The 19,022-nt window shown below is 49.6% G+C and overlaps 1 protein-coding gene across 8 annotated transcripts in view; it reads right to left on the bottom strand.

Moving 5' to 3' along the window:
- Positions 1–19,022, bottom strand: part of FHL1 (four and a half LIM domains 1) — a 36,400-nt gene that overhangs the window by 8,563 nt on the left and 8,815 nt on the right. For 2 of the 8 annotated variants that reach the window (XM_053955531.1, XM_053955532.1), the window contains exon 1: positions 2,646–2,726. The exons of the other annotated variants lie outside the window; for them this stretch is intronic. In XM_053955531.1, coding sequence (XP_053811506.1) covers positions 2,646–2,667 — 22 coding nt within the window. In that variant the 5' untranslated portion in view covers positions 2,668–2,726. Of the gene's footprint in view, positions 1–2,645; positions 2,727–19,022 lie in introns of those variants that run through there. 8 annotated transcript variants of the gene reach the window in all.

Below are 19,022 nucleotides of genomic sequence, written 5' to 3'. Positions count from 1 at the left end.
GTACAGACCTAAGAAGTGCCACCCCACAAAAACTGCTGCATCCACACAACCCCTGCCTCCCACTGGGCTCTGCATCACCCTGGGCTGGTTCATCCCAGTTCAGCCAAAAACCCAAAGCAGCATCACAGTGGTTTGCACAATAAATGGAACCAAAGCATTCGGGGAAGGAAGCTGAAGCACAGCTGATAAGCAAAGCACTTAGTACAGGCTATGTGTTAATGTCTCTGGGGAATGTGTTTAAATGTGATAAACCACCAAGGAAGAACTTGAAGTGTAGTCTCTAAACACAACTAGAGAAACTGTGCTTATGCTTTACAGATTATTCTGCCACTTAAGAAAGAAGATGAGGTTGGAGTTGTTAACCCTCTGCCCTACACACAGTTGCATATGGAAGAAAAAGTGCTTTGTGATTCTACATTAGTTTTATTTTTTTTCTCAGCAGACTGAGTACACAGCCCCACACTGCCAGGCACTGGCTACACCTGCCTGTTTCAGATCAGTCCTGGCAGCCCTGGTCTGTCACCTGAGTTACTATTCTCAGCGTTCCTCTATGCAAGGTCGCATGGTTTGCTATAAATACCTGGGAAACCCTTAAAAGAAGGGTCCTGTTAATCCCAAATGCAAAGTGACACTCAGGACTGCACTGGCACAATGCCCTGGGCAACCAACATTTGCAAAGCCCAAAGAAAGAAAGAAAAGAAACCTCTTGTAGGTCATTTTTGCTGGGAGGGCTGAAAATACCAGAGCTGTGCTGTCCCATTGCCAGGCTGGGGCACGTGCGAGTCTCATACTCTATAATTCAAAAATTAATCTGTTGATAAAATGAAAGCTTCTTTATTTAGAGCAAGAACAGCTCCAAGTCCCTCAGGCGGGTGCCAAAAACATTCCCTACGGTCCTATTGCCACCATGTGTGAGCACATCCCAGTCATTACTAAATCTTCACAGTTCCCCAGGGAAGTAGGGACGTGCCATTTATTAAAAATCACTGGCCCAGCCCCGCAAACACTTTCTCCAGGGATTGCTTTGGCACTCAGTGCAGAGCTCAGTGAAGGCTAATGAGGCACCACTGACTCAAGTAAGGCTGAGCACTTTAGGCAGAGTTTAAGCAACAAAGTCCAAACCTTTCAAGCCAAAACAAATCCTGTTCTGTAACTAACTCTGTGGCTGCATTAAGCTTTGTCTTTGAGACTCCTCTATTATATTCCCAGCTAAGCACTGGTCTGCCCCAGCTCAGCAGCTGGATGCCCTTCTCACACCCAGGTGCTCCCAGGTGCCAAAATGAGATTTCCTCCTGCTCTGGAGGATCCAGCCCCACCCTGAGCAGGCACTGTGATACCCCCACGGCTGCCCTGGGGCTCCCAGTGGTCTGGAGGATCAGACACCATGCTGTGACTGTGTGGCAGCAGCAGTCCAACCTCAGCATCTGCTCAGAACACCCTGCAGCATTTTCTATTACAGCACAGCATCAATCAAGTCTGTGAGTCCTTGCCCCAGGGGACATCCCCTGAGGAAGATGAGAAAGAAAAAATTATATAGCTGGGAGTGTAATGGAAGGATGCTACAGCACTGGTCAGTCTTGTGGGCTGAAGTTAAACATCTTCTTACATCAAATGATACCACAGAAGTCAGATTTTACTCACAGTGGTGCCCTGCATAACACGTATGTGCACCCCACAGGCAAATCCTGAGCAGTTACATGCTGTGCAAGCAGCCTCTCGCGAGTGCCTCATCCTGGGGAGTTGAGCAGGAAGCTGAGCAGCAAACTGTGCCTCTTCTGCCCAGCTTTGAGGAGGCTCTCTGTTCCCAAGTCTCACGAGCACTCCTGGCGTGCAGCAGCAGCTGAGTTTGGTGCCCACAGGAGCTGTGCCCCAGACTGACACCCTGTCCCCAGGCACGTCCACCCTCGGGGCTGTGTCTCACCGAGAGATGCAATGGCACTGCCACTGTGCTCTGGGGGAGGGCTGTGATACACCCTGGATATGCACAAAAACAGCTGCTAAGAGTGAGATAGGCTTTCAAAATTCCCAAAGAGCTTCTGATTGTCTTCAGCTGCAGGGCTAGAGGAATGAGTCAGGATGGGAAGACACCACAGAGCTGCATGCCATGAAGACATGTAAAATATGATCTCGAGATTCCTGTCAGTGTTAATGGAAAAATTAACATTCTCCTATCACTGGTAAGGGGTCAGCCCTTCTGAACTAAAAGACAAACAGAGAAGAGGGAACTAACTACAAACTTCCCACCAGAGCAGAGCAAACCATGTGGGTTTACACACTGGTCTCCCCTCTGCTCTGGATTTCTCTGTTCACAATAAACTTGCAGCAAGGAGGAGCATTGTCCCCCATTTTCACCAAGTCTTGCTCAAATAACAGCTGAGCCCCAGCCTTCCCACAGCAGCAGATACAAAAACATTTAAAATCCAATGCATTTTACAAAACAAACGAGGCCACCACCAGCACTCTGCTCCAGCACCAGTCTCCCACTGGTTTATCAGCCCATTTGCCATCAGGAGTTACAGCTGCAGATTGCTGAGGTTTAACTCTGCATTCAAAGTTATTTCTCTGGCACAGGAGCCTTTTAGGAAAACTTTCCTCCCCATTTACCAGGTGTACCCCCACAAGCCCTGGCAGCACACCCACTTTACCTGTATGCCTGTGGAAAGCCATGGTCAGCAGCCCAAAGTCAGCAGCAGCCCCTCAGGTAATGGAGTTCACAGGCTGATAAGGAGCTGCCCCATTTGATAACATACATTTAAATGGAGGCTATTAATATGGACAGGACTCCTACCAGATGTCCACTCCCCTTCCCCAGAGATCTCAACCTTAATCCCCCTTGGAAATTCTTACCATTTTAGGTGATCTGAGGGAGAAGAATAGGATCCTGAGACCTCTAGGTCTCTGCAGGCAACAGTCAAATACCTGCCCAGCTACTCAGCACCCAAATTAGTCCCAAAGGCAGAATGAACTCATGAACTTGACCCCATGCTGGTACTATTTGGCCTTGGCTTTAGAGTGAGATTGTGTCTCGTAACAGTCCTGAGCTAAATTACAGACCCAACATGAATGCTGCTCTGCCATGGCTGAAGAGACGAGGTGATCACAGCCCAGTGGGGGCCGGGGGGCTGCAGCCCCAGTAGCCAGCAAGGAGCTGTCTTCTGGCCCAGAAAGGATGTGGCTGTACCCCAGGGGACTCAGCTGACAGCCCACAGAAACACCAGCACATACATCCATGGATGGGTTGGACTTACTGTCAACATGGAGGTCATGCTGAAGTTTCACTGCCAGTAAAACTGTAAAAACTGCCATTCCTGGTCCTTCCCCAGTTTTTCCCTTAAGGAAGCTCACAGCATTAACTGCTCAAAGGGAGCAAATCCCTGAAGAGCAGCACTTAGAAAGATGGGTGTCATTATATGGGGCTTCTGAAGCATCTAGCGTGGCTTTAGAGGCACTGGCTCATGCCTCTGTCCTCTTGACTCAGGTTCCAAAGCTCTCAGGAAGATCCCAGCTCCATGGCTCCAGCCAACCTGTTTCCACCCAAGTCACAGCAAGGGGAGGGAGCTGTGGCTCGGGGTCACTCCTGTGGGGTCCCCCAGGCTGCAGCAGCTCCGCAGCCCCGCACTCACCCTGGGTTATGCAACTGCCGGGGACGCTCAGGGCCGGGGGCCAGGGACACCCAGCTGCTAATCCTGCCTCCCACTGACGCACTGCACGGCCGTGGGAAAGTCACTGAACCTCCCTGACAGCCACTGGGAAGAGCCAATGTTTATCATTCCTTCCAGGGAGCCCATCGTGATGCTGTCTGGCCTCTGAAGAGCCAGAACCCTGCTACAGCCAGGAACATCTTTGCTTCCCAAGAGCTCCTCAGCCACATGCACGTGCACAGTCTCCAGCCTCAGCACTGGCCTTGGTGAGCCCCTGAGCCTTCACACCCATCTTAGCCCCTCAGGTAGCACGTGCACAGGCCCAGCATCTCACCAGCATGCTGACATCTCCAAGTTTCCAACATGGCCTGGAAAAGGCCACTCTTGACAGCACGCCATTCCAAAGAGCACAGCATGGATCCACTGGTGCAGCAGATTGAACCTGGGAAACGTGCTAAAATACTAACGCACTGAAACACTTTGGCGAGGAAAAAAACAATGTTATTCTGCCCCAGCTCATCTATAAACTCCAGCAAATTGTTTGCATAATTCAGATGGCAACAGGAACCCTAACAACTGGTATTTTCCTGTTCTAATCTTGCTGTGCGCAGTGTAATATTTACAGACATGAGTTCATTTTTGGCAATGCACGTAGCATTTGCACCATTAACCATTCTCATTCCTTTCTAGCTCCCTACACGAAGCTCTGGCACCCTCCCACCCAGCTGTCATTTCCTGCTTTCCCCACAATGCCCAGGTATTTCCATCAGAAGCCTTGGCTCCCATCCTGGCTGATGGAGCAGAGTCTCTGTGCGGTGCCAGCGGCTGCCACACCCCGAGCAGAGGTGGCTGCAACCAGCAGCAGTTTGGCAGCTGCTGAGGGCTGAGGAGAGCAGGGATGGACACTTGGATGTCATTTCATGTGCACAAACACACGTGTGTCCACAGCACCACAACAGGCTTGGGCTGGAGGAGAGAGGAAAGAGCTTGGCCAAGAAACAGGAGGGAGACCCAGACGTGTGGATGCCTATGGAGCTCCTGGCACAGCTTAGTCTGCAAAGCCCCTGCTGATCCCCCAGAGCAGACTTAATTAAAGGCCATTTTGCTTGAGTCTCTGGCCTTCTGGTCCAGCAGCAGGAATGGAACAACCTTACTGCTGCTCTTGGTTTCTTGCCTGGCTTTAGCCAGATAACTTTGGACAATTCCCCTTTCCTTCCCAAGACTCTCCTCATGCACAGAAGCCCAGGTGATTAAACACAGCCGTGGTGCAGGTGTAGCACAAGTGCCAAGGAGAGACATCAATGCCCCATGAAACGTGTCAAGGAGCAGACACCTCCAGGAAAGAGAGGGCGCCCCAGAATGGAGCTGTGCCAGCCCTGCCTGAGCCCTCCTCTGTGCACCAGGCACCCACAGGTCCCAGAGGAAAGAGTGCTACAAATACACCAGGGAGTGCACAGCAGGCTTGGGATGTCATGTTTTTAACATTAAACCTGTCCTGTAGGTTTGCCAGGGAGCTGCCCTGGACACACTGATCCCACCCAACGGGTCTGACTGCAGAGCAGCATGGCTGGGGCATAGTGTCATCCACTCGGATAAACAAATGATTCACGTTGTGATTTCCAGAGTATTTTCCTGCCCTAAGAATCCTGCCAGAAAAGGTCTGGGACTCTCAGCTTGCTCACACATCCTGCTGTCATTCAACAGGCAGAAACTCCTAAAGAGAGCTGCTCTAAGCCAGGCATTGATGAACTATTAGTCACCATCATCAAAGAAAGCAGCAGTAAATACCAGCAGCAGAGCACCTGTGCACCTCCTAAAGTAATGCTGTGCCTCCTGCTTCCATACATGCTGCTGGCAATGCACAGTGCACCTGCACAGAAGAGCACACTGCCATTCACCAGGCTCCCCAGAAAATGAGAGTCCCACAGTGCTCCCTACCCTTCTTGTCCTGAGGGCAGATCAATTTCTTTTTTAATTTTATATGTCTCAGGTTGCATGCATGTGTCTTCCCACAGAAAAGCACTCCTGCCCAACAGATCTCAGCTATAAACTTCCTTGGCTCTTCTGAGGCAGAAATAAAACAGTTTTTAAAAAAATAGTTCTTTGTTTTAGTATAAAGACAAAGTTTGCAGGAAGACCACCAATAAGAGAGTTGGGTTTGAGAGAAGAGAGGACACAGATACAGCTCTCTCCAAGGAAAAGATCTTTGCAGCTGTAGCTGATCCATCAGAGAGGCATAAGAGGCAGCAGTCCCCAGTGCCACAGAAATGCTGGACAGGTTTGGCACAAGGACTGGCATTGGGGGCTGATCCAGCTCTCCAAGCACTCAGTATCCAACACGCCTCCAGCTCCCAGCACAGGAGCAGCCCCTGCAGAGCAGTGTTTGCACATCATCCAGACAGGACTGCCAGGACATGATAGCCCCTGCCCCCCAGCCAGAGACCCTCACACCTGAACCAGAATGGGAATTTTCCACCTCGTCCTTTCAAAACTGGGCAGCTTCGATGTGAAGTATCCCAAAAAATGCTCTGGAAGTCTCAAATCCAGCTCTGTGCACAAGGCTGTGCCTCAGCACCCCTGAATCATCCCACAGGCACTCACAGGAACACAAGGCAGAAACAGCTGGGATGTACCCACATCCAGAGCAAAGCCAGCAAGGACATCACTGCAGGGACAGGGGAATGAACACCCCAGGTACCAGGTGAGCCCCTGGTGTTCCCAGGGAACCAGCTCAGAGGAACAGTAGAGAAGGAAGGTGGCAAGACCTGTCAAAGGCAGGATTCTTCCAGGCTGAGCTCCAGCTCACAGCTGGGTCACAGCAGTGAGCTGAGCCTTTCAGTGCCAAGGGAAGTTTTTTGGGTCAGCTCTGAAGGTAGGGGTAGAGGAACTGGGAATAGATTTATAAGGAAGCAGGCCCAGGGTGGGCAACATTCAGGAGCTCAGATAGAGTGTGAGTAGAAACAAAAGGCGGAAAAGAAGACAGGATAAGGAGGGGGGGAAAAGGGATAAGGGTGTAGTAATAGGAAGGAATGGTCAAGAGATAACAGAGCTGGAAATAAACCTGTCTGAAAAAATGCAAAACCAGGAAGAGATATAAACCAAGTCCTTTCCCATCTGCCTCCATCCACAGGCTGGACTGTTTCCAGGACTATTCCCATGGCAGCTCCAAATTTATTTCCCTGCTGCCATCTGCTCTGTGGCTCCCCTCCCCACACGCTCCTGACTGGCACTTCTTCCCATCACCTGTTGCTGACATGGCAGACCTCTCACTGCTGCTGGGAGCCAAGTGACACTGGGGCCTGGGGGAAGTGTCTGTGCATAAATCAGGAGCTGCTTTGTAGTCCCAAAGCTTTGTTCAGCTCCTGTTCCCCATTCTGGCTATGACAGTGTGGTGGGATGCAGGCATCAAACAGCCCCATGGCAGCCCCAGGCTCCAGAGAAGACTGGGGAGAGGAAAGGCTGCAGCAGGTGCTGGGCAGAGCTGGTTTTGAATCAACTTCAAAATAAAGTCAGCTTCCTCCTATCCCTCCTCCTCTTTCTTGCATTGCAGATAAGATGCCAAGGCTGCATCTCCCAGCACCAAGGATGTCGAGTGCCTGCTGTAGTCCCAACAGTTAGATTTAGACCTTCAGTGCAAACTGAAAAAGGGACAGCCCCAAAAGGCTGAAGATTTTTTAAAAAAATATCTTAGAAAGACAGATGTCTTAGTCTTTAAATGCACTTGTTTAAACATGAGCTGTGTTTCTCTTCCCAGCTGTCTGCCAAGTCCTTCTGCTGTGAGTGTGCAGGCAGTGGGCTGGGAGGCTCAGCAGGCTGCCCACAGCCTCCTTCATGGACTGCAAGGTGAAGAACAGAGGTGTGAACATGTCCATGAAGGTCATACAACCCTGAGTGGAGACAAAGACTTCCTCTACTCCTCTTGGGAGACAGGGCCACATGTACTGCCAGGTCTGGTCTGATTCAGAAACCTCATAAGAGCAGCAGGCTCATAATTGGGCTAAAAATCTTCAAATACTGCATTTACCGCTTCCTTCCCAGCAGCCCTAGAACTGTGTCACCCACAGACCCACCCAGCAGTGCTGTGATGACTCTCAGTCCCTTCTGCCAGGTGATGCGTCCTGGGAGGAGCCATGGGGCCAACCAGCTGCACCTCACCTCAGTTATTCCCCAGCCTATTACCCCAAAGCTTCACACTTAGGGCAGTGGAGCTCCTTAGGGCCATCTTGGTCAACTTCAGATCTTTCTTTGTTCAAGTTTAGTTGCACTCATGGGCAGGGGGAATGCCCAGTGGAGCCAAACGTGAGGCAGATATTTGCCAGTCACAGCTTTCCCCTCGTGGCTTAGCCCTGGCCTCAGAGCTGAGAAAAGTAACTCAAGTCCCTGTCAAATAAATACTACAGTGATCCAGGCAGGCAGCACAGCAGTCTTTCCCAGGACAGATGAGGTGTGAGGAACAGGCACAGCAATATAATCCTGCCATACCCACATAATAAACGCTCATGCCAGGGCTTCACCAAGCAGTGAGTGAGCCATCCCTGAAATAATAGTTCACAGTGTCCATCAGCCTCTCTGCACTTCTAGTAGCTCCCAGTTCCTTCTCACGGGCACAGCAGCTGGCTGGGCAGTGCTCTGCCTCAGTGAGGTTAAACAGCTCACTGTGGAGCTCATGGAAGGAAGTTCAGCTACTGGTTTGCTCCACTGCTTGAAAGCTGGGTCATTCCTTGGAAATCTACCCACTAGGAGTCAGAGATTAGCAGCTACCCAGACATCAGCTACAGCACACATGCTCTCCAGCATCCCCTGACACCCTCCTGTGCTCATCCAACAGGACCTGGCAGCCAGGAAAACTCACAAGGTGGGTGCTGCAGGCTCTGCCCAAGCACTTCCTCCAAAGCCTGGGAATGCTTTCCATGTGATGTTTTCTAACAAAATGCCACATTCCCAAGAAGCTGCTGAGCAGATGGTTCTGCAGCCCTCCAGTCTCTGCCCACAGAGGACAGGGGCCAAGCCAAATCCCCACACCAGCAGTGCTCTGTGGCACCAAGGAGCCTTGGTATGTCCCCTTACAGATATTGATTTTCAGGGGAGGAGAAGAAAGGGTTGTTTGTGGATGGACTGTGATTCTGGCAAAACATTCTCTGGAAATTCAGCACATGAGAGACACTGAGGATAGAAAACTTCAGCTTAGGTGGTCAGAGAAGGGCAAAGCAAAAGCCCTCAGAAAAGGGCTGCCTGGCTAAGGGGGAAGACAGGCCACCTCTTTGATGAGGACGTGCCCTTCCAAGCATTGGCATGCCAGTTGGGAAGACTCCCTGGCATCCAGCACACCATCAAAGCACTGCCCAAACTTGGCACAGGCCACAGGGCCATGCCCTCAGCACTGATTTAGAGCTGACAGAGCCAGCACTGGCACATGCTTCAGCAGGAGAAGCAGCCCAATACCCTGGGCAGGACAGTCGCCTCGAGCAAGATGAACACTTGGCTGTCTGCACCCTCAGTTGTTAGCCAGAGCTGGTGGCTGAAAGGACCAGATCACCCCTGTTATGTGGCCATTTTAAAAATAACCATTCCCAAAGCCCCACAGTGCATAACCCTGTGTCTGTCTCAGCTCCAGGAGCCGAAGGGGATCAGCTTGCAGGGCTGACGGGTATTTTTGGGCACTCTGACTAATTGTCAGGACATATGCTGAGCATTCTTTACAAGGAAAAACAAAGCTGCAAAGTCTCCTCCAGCAAGGCCTAAGGGGCTGGATTAGTCACAAGAGTTATTTTCATAAAACTCTACTTTAGGAAGGTTTGATTTAACTTCCAACTTCAGATAAGTGCAGTTTAAAATGGAAGAAGAGGTCAACTTCCTGGCACCCCAACACCCACCACAAAGGCCGGGCCACATTGCACAACGAGGGCAGGAGAAGTGGAACCTCTTCACCTTGGAGTGGCTTCAGATTCACAAGTGCTTCTTTGGCACCACACCGAGTATTTTGGCAGTTGTGTCCCTCCTCCTCCCTCCACTCTCAGGAGCAGGAGCTCCCAGCTCCGAGGCTGCAGAGACCTGATGTCCTGCAGCCCAATGTGAAGTGCTCCTCAAAGGGCACATCCCCTGAGAGGAGCAGAGATCAGCCAGCTCTTGCAAGTTTATTCACCATTAAAAAGACTTTGTTCTAAAAGCAACCTGTTTTGAGTGGGATTCTTTGTTGCACTTCCTTGCTGCTTCTGTCACCCACCTGAGCACCTCAGCAGCACTTCAGTCACGTGCCAGCTTAAGGCAGCACTCATCAGTTCACCTTCTCCACACTTACTGAGACAGCAAATAAAGTGCAACATCTCCACAACACCCTGGGACACACGAGCCAGAGCAGTCTGTGCTTCCCCACCGCTTTGCCCTCCCATTCCCAGAAGATCTTTGGGATGTTTTAAGCCCATGGACTTGTGCTTTCCCCTTTCCCTGGCACATATCAAACCTTGCTCTTCTCATTCAGCAGACACACTGCACCAGAAGCACACACATCTCAAGATGACAAGAGCTCTCTGAAGTCTCCACCAGTGCTCTCTGAACATTTTCCCCTGAGCTGCAGAGCAATTTCCACTGAGGATAAGTGTTGTCAATTCAATTTCTAATAGCAGCATTAAAATGTATGAGCCATTTATCTGGAGTCAGGGATATTTTCAAAGTGCCTGTGTGATACAGGAATGTAAATCTCATTTTCCATAAAGTGATAAGGATCCTGAGTCTCTCTGGAAATATGTCACATCAGAGCTGGGCAAGGACTACACAGGAAAGCTTTACCTGTGGGGTCAGTTAGAAAACACAGGTTCAAATGTTAAAAAAAAAAAAAAAAAAAAAAAAAAAAAAGGAGCAAATATATTTAAATCTTTCATCAGGGTTAGGTTTCAATTTCAGCCAAAACCAGAGTCCCAGCCCAGAATGGTTTTCAGAGCCCTGCCCTGGTTTGTGGTGTCCCAGCTGAGTGTCATTATCTGCAGGATAGAGGCTGTTTTGAAGAGGGAAGCAGGGGAATTCTCCTCCCCAACATACTCCCACTCTAGTTTTTTGGTAACCTAGCAAAATTTGAGTTCCTTGAGTGTCTTGGAAACGTTAAGATCAGTACTTGGTAAGAGACAGCTCAGGCCAAAGGAGGGTGGGGGGGTGAGGTTACTGAAACTGCTACATTTAATACCTTCATTTCCCCCCTCCACCAAGCCAGGGCATTCAGAGCCGAGGGAAGGGCTCTTCTCCTCTGCCATGCTCCTCCAAGTGTCCCACAGCAGCTCTGCATGCTACTGCATTTCCACCAGTGCTGACTCTTGGAGCAATGGGCAAAGTCTGTGAGAGGGTACATTCATTAAACACAAACTTTGGAAAAAGAAAAGTGAGATACTTAAAAGAGTGTTTGATTTTAAACATAGAAATAAACCAACTGGAGCTGGTAAAAGTGCTTTGTGTGCTTGATTAAGCCATCCCCTGCTCTGGGGCTGGATTCAGGCCCAAAAAATTATTTTGCTTTCTTTCTCAAGTAGCAGAGAGACAATAAATTCAGGGACAACGAGCAACAGTCTGCAAAGAGAACCAGCCCTTCTCAACACAATCACTGCAAGCTCTGCAGCTACTGCCCACATTCAGCTATCAGAGGATGGGCTCCACGTGACAGAAAAGCAGTGCTAATTGCACACAAATGCCAGAGAAAACTGTCAAAAAGCTAAACCAGATGTGAAACAGTGGTTTGCTTTCTTTTAAAACCAGTTTGTACAGCTGCATTTCATGAGAGCCCACAAGCACCACGTCCCTCTGGGAACGCTGCAGGACAATGGGGAAAGGGTGAGGTTTCCAAATTATGGAGAGTTTTCCTGCAACAGCAAGGACTCTGCTGTCCCTTTGGTAAAGTTATACCCCTTGAGACAAACTCTCAGCTGTGCTAGAAGGAAGCCTGGTAGGGAGCCTTGCCTGCTTTGTGCTGGGGCTGAGCAAGGTTAGGCTTGGTCCTGGCTCTGCAAAGAACAGCAGCGGGTTTAGTCACCCAGAGACAGCCAAAAGGCAAACACCCCTTGATACCAAGAAGGTGAAACACTGGGGGAGGACACAGGGAAGACCTGCAGGGATGCCTGTCCTGCTCCCAAATGTTAACATCCAGTGCTGCACCCCACAGAGAGGAGGTGACACAAAGGAACATCAGACACTGCATGCAAACAATTCACATCAGACAAGCAGTGTCTCATCTCCAAAGAGATGCTGAAAACAGAAGATTAAGTGCTCCACGTGGCATTTGTAGGTTTTAAAGTTGTTTAGCATCCTGCCCAGCTCAGCTCTGGGCAGTTTGGGGTGCTGGTGGCTGGGGCACAGGGCTGTGCTATGCAGCAGGGCCACATGGAGTCAAGCCCAGCCCCTGGGACAGCCCAGGCACACAGAGCACTGCCCACCTTGCAGCTATAAAAAGTGAACTCCTGTCTGCCTCACCCAGATCCCACTCAGCTGTAAGTCCTCACATGGAAATCACCTTCTTTAAAATGCCAGGCTGCTCCAAGAACCAGGCTTTCCTGAAGCTGATGGCACTGAGAGCTGCCTGTGATGCAGAGGGGCTTGGCCATGTCACCAAAGCATTTCCCACATGGCTCCAGAAAGGAGTTGGAAAAAATCTACCCACAGCCCTGGAGGGGACTTGCAAGAACATAATTTACAGCTCTCCCATGATCGTAAAATTATAATAAAAGACTTCCAAAATACCCCTACTGAAACCAATCTCTTTTTATAGATGCAACCTCCATCCCTTGTTTCAGAAAGTTATGAAGTTAATCCAAAAAAAGGATCATGTTTTTTCACCATGTGAGTAAGTTCACAGATCACTTTTCAGGGGCTCAGCTTTTGTTTGCATTTGTGCTGTTGATAATTGTTCCCTGTTTTCACTCACTGGTAATTATTTCTTGAAACATTTGCTGAAATCCATCAGTGGGCCTCTGGTAAGGGGCTCATGCATTGCTTCATCAAGACAGGTGATGCTCTCACGTATTTCTACACAACTTCATGTATTTGATAATTCAGCAATGGGGAGCAAAACCCAAGCAGAGACCACTGCCACAGCTTTGCCAGCCTCTCCCCTGCAGCACCACAGTGCAGAGGGACAGGCAGCACTTCTCCTACAGACAGAGCTTTTCAGTTAGAAGTTGTACTTCTTCAGAAAGAATTGAGTGAGTCCATTGAGTGAATGTCTCCATCTGGAAACATTTCTGTCCCAGCAGAGAAAGCTGCAGGATGATACAGGAGCCCTTCCTGGGCTGCCAAGAGACCGAGTTCAGCGCAACCTCCTTATCCTGCCTTTCTCAGGCACAGCTGGCACTGCACAAGAGCCCCCTTCATCATCCCAGAAATGGCATCTCTGCTCCCACAGTGCCCTGGCAGCAGGTGACTCCAAAATTCCAGTCCTGACCTGCTTAAAATGGGGACACCTCAGGGCAAAATAATGCCAGAGTCCAGATTTTCAATCTCCTGCCCCAGGTATACTGCAGAAGAGGGTGAGGTTTTTCCAAGCCCTTGCTCCAGTCCCTGGAGCAGCAGCAGGGAGAGGCTTGGCCTGTCAGTACTCCTGCCTAACCAGCTGCTTAGAACCAACCCTTACCTACAGGTCAAGCATCTCAGTTTCCCCACAATCCTCTCACAGGGAGAAGTTTCCAGGATAGGGGAGATGGCAGAGAAGGCCACCTTTGCAGCACCTGAACCCACATCCAAGGCTCTCCAGCCCACAGTCCCACCAGGAATTTCATTGCCATGCTTCCAGGAATTGTAAAAGCCCAATCTCAGCAGCCAGCTTCACGCACCATCCCCTGCACGATCTCATTAACAAGGCAAAAGCTGTTTGGCAAAACAGCTCACACAGCATCCAAATGTCCATGGAGCAGCCAGCATTCCTGGTGCTGGCTCCCCTTCCACCCGGCTGCTCCAGGGATGAGCTCATCGCTATTTCAGGTTGAATTTGCACTTGGCAATCTCCCTGGTAACCAAAACAACTGACTCCTCGGTCTATAAGAGATTTGTTGGTTGTTTGGTTCAGTGTCTAGTGGAGCACACAGAGATTTCCTGGTACTGGAGCATGGGCTGGGGGAGAGCAGGGAGGGCAGGGGGTGCTCCCAGCAGTGCTCCCGAGATGGGCACTGGGAGCCCTGCAGGAGGAAGGGAGAGCTGCCTTTGGGCTCACCCCAGCGCCGTGGGACTGAGGAAAGGAGCTGTAAGGCACGGCTTTCACTCACACACCCCACAGGTGAGCCTTTAGGGCAGCCCCCTGCCAGCCCAGACAAGTGTTACAGCTTCTCCAGCACATCACAGTCACCACAGGGATGCTGTTTGCAATCCTCTCCAGCCAAAAATCAGCAAATCTTTCCCCAAACAGGAATGGTGCAAGAAACCCATTCTAACACAGGGGCAGATCCAGAGTCGAAGTTTCCATCTTTGGTTATAAATCATTATGGTGATAATGGCATAAGAGAGAAGGGAATATTATGGCAAGGGGTGGATGACATGTTTTAGCACCCACCAAAGCAAATCCAGACAGAATTGAACAGATTTGCATCCCCACCAGGTGCCCTTGTGCTGCTGTGAGGTGAACGTGGGCTGCTCTCCAATCCTGATCCCATCCCAGAGGCAGCACTAAAATAAATTACACATCAAGTGCATTCACCTGGCAGGCTGTGCCCAGGGGAAACAGGACTGCCTTTCAATGGGCAGAGCAAGGGCAGACAGGAAACTATTTGTGTTGAGTGAAATACATAGCCCTGGGTATTTTTAACGTGAGATGAGACCAGAGAGAGTGAGAGGGAAATCCTTGAACAGGGCTGTTCATTAGTGCCTCTCCACAGTACTGTCAGAAGCAAGATCACATCAGGACAATGTTTAGACATCTCCGGGGAATTTGTAAGCGGAAGCAAAGCCACTCAGTCTCCAGATTAAGATCTCAAATTACTCAGTCCAGATGAGGACCACACACCTGTGTTCTGGAGGTGCTGTCTGTGTTTGCATTCCCTGAAACCACTGGCTGCCCTGTGGTTAATGCTGTAGCAAAGAGCAGGACACAGTGCCAGGCCCCTGGAATGCTCTTGGGATCCTGACACTGCCACTGTGGGCTCTTGAACTGAGCAGGCATCAGTCAGAAACTCATCAAACTCATCCACTGCATGAAGTAAATCAAGGTAGAAAAATCTCCGTAGCACACAGCAAGAGCACTGTGAGTGCACCCAGCTGTCCCAGGGCAGCAGTTCCCTGGGATGCTGTAGCCCTGGGGATGACACACCTACCAGGAATTCTAAAAATCTCTTTGCTATCTCCATGCAATGAGATGAGGGGAAAACCAAGAGGCACAGAATGAAGTGCAAAAGGCTCAGGAGTCCAAAAATGAGATGATAAGACAGAAGCTGGACAGGGAGGCAAGGCAGTGCCTCAGAAGTGACTAATTCCAAACCTTTGCTCCAGTGTTTATTATAGAAAAGAACAGATAAGAAGGGCTGATGGTAACAACTGCCAGGGGCAGCCAGTCCCAAGGTAAACAAGCAGCAAATGCCTTGGGAGCAGCCTGCCAAGTCCAGATGGTTCCCACATCTTGGGGCATTTCTTTAGAAGAGAGGACCTCATTTTCTCCCACCCCAGCACTGGGGGGGAGCTGTATTTAGGGTAGTGTCATAGTTAAGGGAATCTTTGGTCACAGACCACTGGAAGCACATGAAAACTGAATATTCCCATATGAAGGCTCTGAGGAAGAGCTGGGAGCCAACTCCCTGCAGGAAAGCCAACTAACAACCACTGTGGGCTGGACCAGCCGTGGCTTTAGTGTGATGAACCATGTCTATTTTTCTTAGCACAAGAAGAAAGGCATGTCCAGCACTCTGGTTCATATGAGAGAGTTTTGGAGGATTGAGTGGATTTTTTGCTCTGTCCAAGCAAAACAGCAAGAGCAATTCTTGCTCTGCCAGAAGCTCTGAACTCCTCTGCAGCTGAGAGCTGGTGTAACACAAGAGCCCTCACACTCTGGGACAGCTGCTGCAGTGCTGAAGGGACCTTGAAGCAAAATAGGTGGATTATAGATCCCTGCACCAACTGTGCCTCCCTGCAGGAGTCCCTTGGCATATGGAGCACACACAATTCCTTGTGAACAGGAGACTTTTAAACCCATCATTTCAGCAGACAGACACCACTGGAGCCAGCCAGTATTTGATTTGAAGCTCCCTCACATGTCAAAGCATCATAAATCTGTGAGGCAGATTTTAGTCTCCTCTTTCCCACTCTGCTCATGTCCCCTTTCCAGGGGTGGAAGGGGATTAGAAATGAGGAAGCCAAAAAGCTGTGCTGCAGTGATTCTTCCCAGCTGGAATAGTTTTCCCCTGTTCTCCATTAGATGTCTGGGTGACAAGTGTCATTCTGTATTAGACCCCAACAGATCACAAATTCAGCTGTGTCCCACCACCTTCAATCCCTCTCAGTTCTGACCCTTGGCTGCTAGCTCACACCACAGACAGCTCTGCAGGAGGGATGCATCCAAACAACACCAATCACTGGGGTCGCCTCAAGGGACAGAAAAGAGAGGAGGAACATCTGTGGTACAAGTGGGTCTTCTGAAAACATCAGTCCAAAGTCAAAAGGGTTTGAATTTCTTATTTACAAAAATAATGCAACTCTGTAACAGCATCCAAACCAAAATTGTAACTCTGCCTGAAAGTTTCCAGTCAGGCACACAGCAAAATAGCTGCCCTTCCACCCTGGATTGCAGCTTCAGGAACTGCCAGGAACCCTGCCCTGGCTCTCCAACTTCTTCCAGGGACTCTAGCTCAGCCTTTTTTTAAAGAGTGCTTCCAACCCTGTCTATACCATTCCAGCATGGCTATAATGCAATTTTTTGCCCTACTTTGATTTTCTCCAAAGCTTTAAATGTAATTTTAGCTCTGTCTTGCCATTGGACACAGACCCTATTTCCCATCTATTCTGATAGAGATGAAAAAGCTGGAGAAGCAGAAGAGGGAGCATCCATCCATCCCTTTGTCCCACAGAAATGCCATGTTCTCCTGCTCTGAGAGGAGGGATTTGCTCTGGCAGCATTTTTGGCACTACACATGCCTGAATCACCCTGGAAGCATCGAGGGCCAGCTCCTGCCTCAGAGTGTGCTGCAGGGAGGGCATCGAGGGCTTTTCTGTGGCTTTCCAACAGCAGCTCAGAGCACAGCAGAGCCTTTGCAGGAAGTACTCAGAGCAGCAAAATGAGCCATTTCTGGTAGGAGAGTTTTGCCTACAGGCCTGGGGAGGTTTCACTGAGAGAAATGCTCATCACACACCAGCTTCAGCCTCTTGGTTGCACTTCATTCGTGCAGAAGCCAGCTGGGGTGATATTCCCAGAGCTGGCTCCAGGCTGCTCAGCTACACAAAGTCCCAGTTAAAGCACTCTGGGGAGAGGAACAAGCTGGGCTATGTCCTGTCTCTGAACCCCAGGGAAGCCCCAGTCCTTTGGTCCTACACTCAGCCAAGTGGCTGCAAACAGGGTTTTTAGTGGACCCAAGGACAAAAGGACCGAAGCCAGAATATATGGCACAGTCCTTCCAAAACCACACTGCAGAAGTGGAAACATGCATTTATCTAAATAGCATTTAATTCTTTAGAGTCACAGAGTCTCAAGAGCCATCTGCTTAAAACTCCTCTCCAAACAGAGTATCTAAGTGAAATATGAGATCTCTTTCTTCCTCCCACACTCCCTCTGCCAAAATCAGACATGAAATGACTGATCTCAGACATTTCTGCTTTGTTACTTTCCATGTCTGCATTTCTATAACAGAGAAGTGAAATAAAAAGAGATCTCAATGAATCAAACTGTAGTATTTTGACTTACAATGTATTTTTTAATGAAATCACAGGTCAGTTCTGGGAAGGTCTATTGCATAGACATGATTTTCATTATCTTTTCAAGCAAAAGTGAGTCCACCCTACTCAAGGTAAAGAATTGAATCCAAAATCTCAGCTTTGCTACCTTTGCTCTCCTACCAGCAGGGCACAAGGGGACAGTGGCTGGGGACCACGAGGGTGACAGGCAGGCATGGACTGCTTGGCTCAGCTCTCCACACATCTGCATCTCCCTGTGACCCCTGTGCAAGCCTGGCACCAGAGCCTGCCCATGGCTCTCCAGGGAGCTGCTCTGATTTAGGAGCAATCAAATCAAAACCAATCAAAAGTCTGGGCAAACTTTGCACGTTGTTGGTGGTGAGGCTTTTCTTACTACATTTAATGCCACTGGGACTTCAGGGCTAAGCAGCACCACAAAAAAGGAAATGCTAAACACAGACTTGTGTGATCCTTGTCCCATCAGCAAAGATCAGAGGAATTTTCCACCTAAACTCCCCAATGCTTCCACTGGCTGGTGAATAAACTTAAAAGAACATAATTCACCCAGGCTACTGCTGAGGGGACAGTATTATTCCTGGCTCACATCTGCCTCTCTGCTCCATTTTGTGAGGCCTCACCTGCAGAGCTGCGTGAAGCCCTGGGGTCCAGCACAGGAAGGACATGGAGAGAGTCCAGAGGAGACAAGGATGATGTGCTCTGAGGATGGAGCAGCTCTCCTTTGGAGACAGGCTGGGAGGGCTGGGATTGCTCAGCCTGGAGAAGGGAAGGCTCTGGGAAGGCCTTATTGCAGTTTTGTATTTCAGTACTTCAAGGGGGTTCACAAGGAAGATGAGAACAAACTTTTTATCAGGGCCTGCTGCAACAGGACAAGGGCAAAGGTTTTCAACTGGAACAGGTTCAATTTAGACTAGATACAAGGAAGGAGATTTTTACACTGTAAAAACCAGTAAAGCACTGGCACAGATTGCCCAGAGAGGTGGTAGATGCCCCATCCCTGGAAGTGTTCAAGGCCAGGCTCTGAACAACCTGCCTAGTTGAAGATGTCCCTATGGACTAATTGGCCTTTCAAGGTCCCTTCCAACCAAACAGTTCTGTGATACAAAAGGAAGTAAGTTGCTTCCTGGGGGCAAGGTCAGTTCCTTAAAGCTTTTGTTACATCCTAGTGCAGTGGGTGTGGACTGCAAGCCACATTCATGTGATAAGGATTTAGATTACAGATGAAGGGCATCCTCCAGCATCACTCCCCTATCCACAGCCGTGACCTGACTGGGCTCCCCCAGCTGCTTCCTACCATATATCTGGATTTTCCATTCACAGCTCGATGGAAAGGCTGCTTCCGAAATAAAGGCCAGCCAAGACGGGCAGGAGCGTGTTTATTTTCAACAGTTTGAGTACCCTAAACATTGCCTCCTTTTGAACAGCTGCCATTGTTTACATCCAAGCAGAGAATTATACCAGCATACAGGGAGACAAGCCATCGCTCACAGCAGGGAATAACTTCTGTTAGAATCAATTCAAGGG

The sequence above is a fragment of the Vidua chalybeata genome, chromosome 14 (genome assembly GCF_026979565.1).
Source record: "Vidua chalybeata isolate OUT-0048 chromosome 14, bVidCha1 merged haplotype, whole genome shotgun sequence".
Classification (NCBI taxonomy): domain Eukaryota; kingdom Metazoa; phylum Chordata; class Aves; order Passeriformes; family Viduidae; genus Vidua; species Vidua chalybeata.
Note: the sequence above shows the minus strand (reverse complement) of the source record. Positions and strands in the feature narration are given on the sequence as shown.